The sequence below is a fragment of the Monopterus albus genome, unplaced genomic scaffold (assembly GCF_001952655.1).
Source record: "Monopterus albus unplaced genomic scaffold, M_albus_1.0 scaffold67.1, whole genome shotgun sequence".
Taxonomy (NCBI): Eukaryota; Metazoa; Chordata; class Actinopteri; order Synbranchiformes; family Synbranchidae; genus Monopterus; species Monopterus albus.
Window position 1 is genome coordinate 312,663 of NW_018127947.1, and position 9,845 is coordinate 322,507.

At 41.0% G+C, this 9,845-nt stretch overlaps 1 protein-coding gene across 2 annotated transcripts in view; it reads right to left on the bottom strand.

Moving 5' to 3' along the window:
- The window catches only part of myo1d (myosin 1D), a 76,195-nt gene extending 70,139 nt beyond the window's left edge, over nucleotides 1-6,056 (bottom strand). For both annotated transcript variants that reach the window (XM_020604668.1, XM_020604669.1), the window contains exon 1: nucleotides 5,590-6,056. In XM_020604668.1, coding sequence (XP_020460324.1) covers nucleotides 5,590-5,684 — 95 coding nt within the window. In that variant the 5' untranslated portion in view covers nucleotides 5,685-6,056. The remainder of the gene's footprint in view (nucleotides 1-5,589) is intronic.
- Nucleotides 6,057-9,845: the final 3,789 nt, after the last annotated feature.

The window sequence follows — 9,845 nt, forward strand, 5'->3', positions numbered from 1 at the left end:
CCCCGGGCATCAGTGAGATACAGATTTAAAGAGGGAGACTGCAATCATAGATTAAAAATGTATTCTGATACTATAATTCCTTTGAGTCTATAACCCACTTTATTTTTCCATCGAGTCATTTTTAATCACATATCAGTTGACTCTCCTACATAAACACACACATTTGTCCAGTGAGCTGTGTCGCACAGTTCTGGTCCAAGTAGTCTTATCTGCTGACTCATCAACTCAGGCTAAATTCCCAAGACCCTGCAGCAATTTGGCTTGAACTTTTATCTTACCAGGCATCTCTACAGAACGACCGGGCATTTTCTGGGCTCTATGTCGAGACTGGGAGGCACGCTGGAACACACCATGCAGTTCAAGCTCAAATCAAACAAAGTAAATGTCAAGTTGAACAACCGTGTCTGGAAAACAAGCTGCCTTTTCCAAATCAGAGCTCACGTGCAGCCACTGGGGGGCTTCATTACCTACTCAGCATGGCAAATCCCCTGCACAGCAGCGTAATTCAGTCAGTCGTTAGTCAAACTCAGGCACTGGGGGAGTCATGACATGACTACTGGCCTCACACCAAACCTCAGCTTCTGACTCACTTGAAATAAAATATTTGGGGATTTTACCAAGTCCTGAAACAGTGAACTATGTGTGCACAGTGCCTTGCACGACCTTCCAGCACTTGCAAACATTTTCAAATAAATGGATGCCAGCCATTTAAATGTGGCTCAGTTCCTGTGTGCAGTGTAAAATATACCCAGGAGAGATGTGCCAACATGCTCCAGCACTACTTATAACTGAATCAGGATAAATGGAGACCATCAGATGCTTCGCGTCCTCCTCCACTCCCGCTCTCTACAGAAAATAAGCCTATGATTGTAAGGCTGACATGCATGCATGCACACAGGAAAAGGAGTGAAAGGGAAGCACTCCTGGCTGGTCACACCCTCTACAATAACACTGTCACACGCCATCCCTGGCTCGTGCCATCAGGCCGGAGGGAGAACAAGCAGAACAGAAAATGGGAGAGAGTTGGGACGAGGTCCGCTGCTGCCTGCTCTTCTTGCCCGGCTGCCAGAGCTACTGTTCACAGCACGGCTTACTGAAATGAAGAGGCATGGAAATACAAACACTGCCAACCACCACTGCTGTCCTCTATGTGACAGTCACACTTGCATCTAGCACTTTTCAGCTTTATATTCATACAAATGTGTAGATGTGCACAAGTGTCAAGCTGCAACTAACAGTTATTTTCATTATTAATTAATATGCTGACTATTTTCTTAATTAATGGAATACATTTTGGTACGTGAAGCACCAGAACACACTGAAAAACGACCATCATGACTTCCTAGAGCCTAAGGTGAGGTCATCACATTTCTAGTTTTGTCAGACCAACAGGCTAAACTCCAAAAAATTCTATTCGCTACAACGCAAAGACAAAGGAAACCAGGAAGACGGAAACATCGAGCATTTGGCTTCTTTTCCTGAAAAATGTGTTCCACGATAAGTCACTTATCAATAGAACTGACAATTATGGATACAAACAATTATCACTTAAATGTCATTAATGACTTAATCATTAAAATATATATTAACTGGCAATGCAGAGGATGTAACTGTCAGAAAATGTACTGCAGTTTGCTTCAGTACCAGGTGACACCACTGATTGGTGCCTGATGTTAACTAGACAGAGTTACACGTTTGCTGAGCATCTGTACAAACGACAAAACAAACCCATCCTTGTGTTGTGATTATATTCTCCAAAATGTTTATAGAAGCAAACCACTCCTGATCATACATTTCCAAGCATGAATAAAGCCTCAAACATCAGTAAGAGATCAGACGTATTTAAAGCAAAATAAAGTATGAGGAGTTTATAAATGTGACTCTGCTGTATCAAACTGTGCGGCAGAGGAAAAACAGAAGATTAGACTTTTAAATATCAGTTTCAAACAAGACCAAAGAGTTCTTAAAACTGCCAGGGTGCATTACACTTGCCTAAAACAAGGAGATAAAAATAGTGAAGGCAGAAAAGGGAATCAAACATTTCAGTGTGGAGGACATTCCTTTTTGTAAGTACTCTTGCTCCACTTGGCCATAGAAGGCAAACAGCGTGGCCTACTAGCCGACAGGAGAACGGGCCTTCAAATCCGCATGCTTAACATCCTCCAAATATTTATTCAAGTCAGTACTGCCAGGGGGTGTAAAATACTGCACAGTATTTTAAGGCCTGACTCGTAAATCCAGCTCCACAACCACCACTGCAGACAATCCTGAGAAGTCACAGAAAGTGAGATGATAAATTTTAGTCAGTGGGTCAAACATATGACTACAGTACACCCAGCCTGCATGAGCCAAGACACTGCTAATTAATAGAAACCTGATCTCTCATTTCTGTTGCCCACCACTACAGAGTGCATACTGTATATCAACAACTGTACATTTTAACATACAGATTACTAGTAAAGCTTAATTCTAACGTAGAAAAATCAAAGTAATGAGTGAACTGTCCATTTTGCCTTCATGTTGAGACAGACTTAGCTAAGGTAGGCACGACAAGGTGGAACAACCAGTCCAGTTTGTGTTCATCTGCAGCCTTTTCAGCACACAGAGAAAAGTCAAAGCAGCTCAAACCTGGGCAGAAAGTTGACTTTTATGATGTTATGATTACAACATAAGTTATTTCTGTTGCTTTCTATTAGTGAACATATACTTTGAATATTTGGGGTTTTCGACCAGAGAAAGCTGCACCAATGATCTGCTTTTGGCATTTAAACAAACTGTATACAGTCACCAAATCCTGCTGAGTAAAAGGTACATCAGTCTGTTAGTATTTTCACCACAGATGGCAGAGGTGAGGAACAGAGACCCCTCACTCCTCTCTACATTTACAAATATACCCAGGAGAGATGTGCCAACATGCTCCAGCACTACTTATAACTGAATCAGGATAAATGGAGACCATCAGATGCTTCGCGTCCTCCTCCACTCCCGCTCTCTACAGAAAATAAGCCTATGATTGTAAGGCTGACATGCATGCATGCACACAGGAAAAGGAGTGAAAGGGAAGCACTCCTGGCTGGTCACACCCTCTACAATAACACTGTCACACGCCATCCCTGGCTCGTGCCATCAGGCCGGAGGGAGAACAAGCAGAACAGAAAATGGGAGAGAGTTGGGACGAGGTCCGCTGCTGCCTGCTCTTCTTGCCCGGCTGCCAGAGCTACTGTTCACAGCACGGCTTACTGAAATGAAGAGGCATGGAAATACAAACACTGCCAACCACCACTGCTGTCCTCTACGTGACAGTCACACTTGCATCTAGCACTTTTCAGCTTTATATTCATACAAATGTGTAGATGTGCACAAGTGTCAAGCTGCAACTAACAGTTATTTTCATTATTAATTAATATGCTGACTATTTTCTTAATTAATGGAATACATTTTGGTACGTGAAGCACCAGAACACACTGAAAAACGACCATCATGACTTCCTAGAGCCTAAGGTGAGGTCATCACATTTCTAGTTTTGTCAGACCAACAGGCTAAACTCCAAAAAATTCTATTCGCTACAACGCAAAGACAAAGGAAACCAGGAAGACGGAAACATCGAGCATTTGGCTTCTTTTCCTGAAAAATGTGTTCCACGATAAGTCACTTATCAATAGAACTGACAATTATGGATACAAACAATTATCACTTAAATGTCATTAATGACTTAATCATTAAAATATATATTAACTGGCAATGCAGAGGATGTAACTGTCAGAAAATGTACTGCAGTTTGCTTCAGTACCAGGTGACACCACTGATTGGTGCCTGATGTTAACTAGACAGAGTTACACGTTTGCTGAGCATCTGTACAAACGACAAAACAAACCCATCCTTGTGTTGTGATTATATTATCGAGTTCTCCAAAATGTTTATAGAAGCAAACCACTCCTGATCATACATTTCCAAGCATGAATAAAGCCTCAAACATCAGTAAGAGATCAGACGTATTTAAAGCAAAATAAAGTATGAGGAGTTTATAAATGTGACTCTGCTGTATCAAACTGTGCGGCAGAGGAAAAACAGAAGATTAGACTTTTAAATATCAGTTTCAAACAAGACCAAAGAGTTCTTAAAACTGCCAGGGTGCATTACACTTGCCTAAAACAAGGAGATAAAAATAGTGAAGGCAGAAAAGGGAATCAAACATTTCAGTGTGGAGGACATTCCTTTTTGTAAGTACTCTTGCTCCACTTGGCCATAGAAGGCAAACAGCGTGGCCTACTAGCCGACAGGAGAACGGGCCTTCAAATCCGCATGCTTAACATCCTCCAAATATTTATTCAAGTCAGTACTGCCAGGGGGTGTAAAATACTGCACAGTATTTTAAGGCCTGACTCGTAAATCCAGCTCCACAACCACCACTGCAGACAATCCTGAGAAGTCACAGAAAGTGAGATGATAAATTTTAGTCAGTGGGTCAAACATATGACTACAGTACACCCAGCCTGCATGAGCCAAGACACTGCTAATTAATAGAAACCTGATCTCTCATTTCTGTTGCCCACCACTACAGAGTGCATACTGTATATCAACAACTGTACATTTTAACATACAGATTACTAGTAAAGCTTAATTCTAACGTAGAAAAATCAAAGTAATGAGTGAACTGTCCATTTTGCCTTCATGTTGAGACAGACTTAGCTAAGGTAGGCACGACAAGGTGGAACAACCAGTCCAGTTTGTGTTCATCTGCAGCCTTTTCAGCACACAGAGAAAAGTCAAAGCAGCTCAAACCTGGGCAGAAAGTTGACTTTTATGATGTTATGATTACAACATAAGTTATTTCTGTTGCTTTCTATTAGTGAACATATACTTTGAATATTTGGGGTTTTCGACCAGAGAAAGCTGCACCAATGATCTGCTTTTGGCATTTAAACAAACTGTATACAGTCACCAAATCCTGCTGAGTAAAAGGTACATCAGTCTGTTAGTATTTTCACCACAGATGGCAGAGGTGAGGAACAGAGACCCCTCACTCCTCTCTACATTTACAATGCACAGCTGACAGAAGCCGGTCTGCAAGAGAATATGCACAGCTGACAGAAGCCGGTCTGCAGGAGAATCTGTTCACACCGTGCAGATCGGGTGGAGTCTCCCTCAGCATATTACTGAGAGAATTCCCGCTTTGGTCCAAAATACACATGAAAACAAACGCAGCCCATTCACAGTGGCTCAAACCAGAAGGTTTCAGGCAAATGGACTCCAGAGCTGCTGAAACACACGAGACTTCACACACGGGAGTCAAAATTCAAACAGGTGCATGAATGGCATGCTGGGTAGTTTGACAGGTTCTCTTCATTCATACATTTTAAGCTGGGCCATTCTTGAGCAATACAACAATACACGGAACTGCGATGCGGACGAGCTCGTAGCACCTGTTGAGCAGCTAACAGTGACAATGTAAACACATTTTCACTAAAAGGATGGTAAAAAGTGGTTCCATGTATCCTCAGACCTGATGATAAACAGCGTCTACTCCCCTGAACATGAGCGCATAACATGCACCACAGTGGGTCTTATAAAGGTGAAGCTGAGCCTTACCTGAGTTTTAGGTTAGCCATGAAGTCTTCCATAGACACATTGTCCAAAAGCACAAAATCTGCTTTTCCAAACTCCAAGCTCTCGTGTTCGGCCATGTTTCTGCCTTATTCTCACTGAAGCTTGTGAAAAATTATTTTAACAGCTTTAAGTGCCAACAAAAGGTGAACATTGGCGGGCTCCCCTGCCCACCTCCTCTCCTTAATGAGTAGCTGTACGGTGCCTGCGCGTTTTCATCCGTGCGTAAAGTCAAATTGTAATTTCAGTCATGATGAACAAAGGTCACAAACTGTCTTAAATACACTGTAACTGTTGTAATTGATAGTAAACGCGTCTTCTCTCTCAGAAGTCCGGCTCTCCTATTAGAAATGGCAAATTATCCCAAAATATCCTCACGTCCATACAAAGTTTCGTCCTAACGCCGAAACGTTTCCTTTCCCCGTCGCATCGTGCGTCGGTTTTCCTGGACTTTGTCTCCTGTTGTCCCGACCGACCATCAGCCAATCGGACTGAGGCCTCCTCCGCCAGGCCCCGCCCCCTCCCCGCAGAGAGGTGTTGGTCAGACTGGCCCCTGTGTAAGCCGAAAGGCATTGCAAATATTTCTGGAGACCGCTGCCCCAGTGTTTCTGCTGCATATTTCAGCGATTACGGGTTGTAAACGACTCAGAGGAAACCCGTAATGTTTTGGCCTGGCCTTTATTATGCCCACTGTTTCCATAAAAGGCAAAATGAGGGTTCAGTGGGATATGAATGAAAAGTACAGATTTAACAGAGTTTTCATAGATGAACCAAGTGACTAAATCAGTGTGAATGGGGCCTCCTATGTGGACGCTTCTGCGCCAGGTGAACACCAATACCAGGCTTACTCTGATGTTAGCCTGCCACCTAGTGTTCAACGTGTGTAAACGCCGTACCTCCAAGTCCAATCCTGAGATACTCGACTACTTCACTTCAGAGGGAAATACTGTGTTTTATACTCCACTACATTTATGTGATAGGACAGCTGCTAATTATTTATTATACATACAAACCTCATAAATTGTAGGGCATTGTTAAACAGAGAAAACTACAGTATATAAGGTATTTCAAATAACTACATTAACAAACTACTATGGTAAAGTGTTTACACATTTATACTTCCACATAATAATCTGTTATTATAAAATATGATAATAAAACATTTAGCATTTGACAATTTTTATTTAATACTATAAGTAGACTTCAGTACATTTGCTTATAATACCTGTAAAGGAGTATTTTTAGAATGTGGTATTGTTACATGCAGATAAGTCAAGTTAACCTTTATTTATACACACTCTGTGGACATTTACTGCATGTCTGTGCATTCTGGAGCTGAAACTAATTATTTTTTTTATTATCACTTCATCTGACAACTATTTTCAATTGACCAATTGATTGTTTGGTTTATAACATGACATAAAATAGTAAAAAAAAAAAAAAAAAAAGCCTTACTCACTGAATAATCACAATTTCTCAATAAACATCTGCATTTTTGGAAGAACACAGTTTCTGGTCAGAATGATTGTTCACTGTTTGTTCACTGGCTCGTCAGTCACTTTACACACACAAAACAAGCTCAGTCTGACATACAGTATATGTTTCACTACATGCAGCAGACAGTACCAGTAATAGCTGTGGCTATAAGGTATCCTAGTATTATATAGTAAATGTACCTTGATCTATCTTCACCACATGTGTACACTGAAAGAATAACAAATCATTAAAAGAACAAAACAATTTAAACATGTCTGTATCAGCATTTTCAAATGCTGGCGATCGTCCAAGCACATCAGCAGGAGGCACAACAAACTTCACTTTACCAGCGTCTCTCCCAGTTCAGGTTCAGGTGTTACTTCTTACAGACAAGCTGCGAACGTCAACATGTATCAGTCCCCTGTTATAACAGCCTGTACGATCCGCAGGGCGTGGTAAACTGTCAACACTGCTCTTTTTCAGTAATGACCACATTTAACAGCTGCAACTCATGCAAAACAGAACTTATTGCTGTTAAAATTACAGCTGAGTGCTTGATAACTAGTTGTGATGCACATACACTCAGGTGTCACACCTAACTCAGTATGTTGATGAACCTGCTTTGTAACTGGAATGTTATTTCTAATTTGTCATTTGTTATCTGAATAATTTGATCACAGACTTTTACTCTATTTGTTCCATTTTATTTTTACACATTCATACCTAATTTACAAAAGAGTTCAGTACATGAGGTGAACATAAGAATTCCAGTACACTAACATGCAGATATTCGACATGGTGTTTGTGTCACTGTGCTGTTGCTATGGAGAGTTTATCGGCCTTTGTTTGTATGAGATAAGGAGAAGTTGGATTCTTTCCAGCCCTGCGATGTAGCTGTTGTGACCTGGGAGAAAACAGCGCGATTTAATGGCCGTATTTAGAACTGCTGCTGCTGCTGGCCACATAAACATGAGACTGACTGCAGTGTCAAGTGATCACTCGACATATGCCACCCACAAGATCTTTCATTCATCAACAAATATAGAAAATACACAACCAGCTGCCACACAAACAACACAGTTTAAAAAGCCATTTGTTCCAAGGTTTATTCTAGGAGCTGTGAGCTCTCCAACCAAAGAGTGATGTTCCCTTCTCAGATTGTTCTATTTGCATAGTTTTTACACGTCTGATGAGGTAAAACTATCAAGTATTTTACATGCAACAACAAAAACCAGTGGGTTTTTTTTGTTGTTGTTTTTTACATAAATGTGGTTTCTCTCTGATCTTGGATCTGGATAATGATCCCGTGACACCTCAGATTTATCTAGTGATCTCTTGGGGGTTCAAGATTCACTGGTCTAGACCGGTGGTTTCAAACAGTGGTCCGTGGCCCCCTGGTGGTCCCAGAAGACATTGCCCTGACCATGCATTCAATAATGGAGTTTCATAGTTTTTAATTTGCTTTAAATACATTTCATGCATTACTTATTATTTGTGAAAAATTAAATTCATACAAGTATATACAGTTTAAAAGAGCCAAGATGACTTTCAGGATTAAAACAGTGCCCATCCAGTTTATACATGCCGCAACAGTGGCCCTCAGGTTACTTTAGTCAGGATGATGGTCCCTGGGACCCAATTACATGGATACTCCTGCCTCAGACTACCAACTTCTCCACCCCCTACCACTGTAGGGCAAACATGACATGAGAGTCACACCACACTATAATGAAAGAGAAAAATTAGGTGAGCAACTGAACTTAGTTACTGCTATTGAATTGAATCTATTACAATGCATCACATTTTATTGGCTCGACATTTATCTGGTGTGTAAAACTTTTAGACTATTGTCAATTTTCTTCTGAAATGGACTGCAGGAAATTCAGTACAAAAACCTCAAGATTAAGTGCTGCATTGAGTGAATGTGCTACATTACTTTTCAACACCACCATTACCAAAACGTACACTGGTTCTTTCTCTCTCAAAATGTTTCAAATATGTGACACAAGGAGCCAAAGGAAGGCAGCTATTATTAGAATTCCTTCTGGGCTGTCTTACCCCTCAACAGCTGAGTCTGACGTGCCCCTGACGTCAAACAACACGACTGTGAAATTGTCCGTTTCCCCCATGGACAGAGGAACACCAGTGGGGTGGAACCTACTACAGACACAAATCTTCCAATAACAATGTGCACAATAAGACTTTCTTCGTGCCTGAGGGTCTGGAGCTGGATTATGTGCAGGGCAGAGGGGCTGAACCTAATGGTTCATCTCATCCAACACAGACCCTATAAAATTAAACTGGAACATTTTATATTGATGTGTTTTATTATTTGGGTTGTATTCACAGTATTTACAAGCATTTTAGTCATGTACCTATAAAAAAATAACCCTTTGCATCCTGTATGATTATGGTAAATATAATAAAAAAAAGAAAACCCATCACTTTCAACACAGATGGACTCGGGGATTTTTTCCTCATATGGCACAGTGCAATAAAGGATGTGAGACTGGTCTTGCTTTATTGGATCACAGGCTGGTAGGGATGGCAAACACAACGTGCTGCCTTCTGGGGTTTGATAGCACTTGCTTCATGAACTTTGCTAAAAGCATTAAACCTTCAAACAACCTGGCGAATGCTCTGGCGGCTCACTTTGAAATCTGGTCCACGACACTAATGTTAAGATAACACTGTATCTTATCAGTCCTTTCAAACACTATGATTAAAACTTTGCATATCTGTGCACTCAACTTTAACGTCGAACA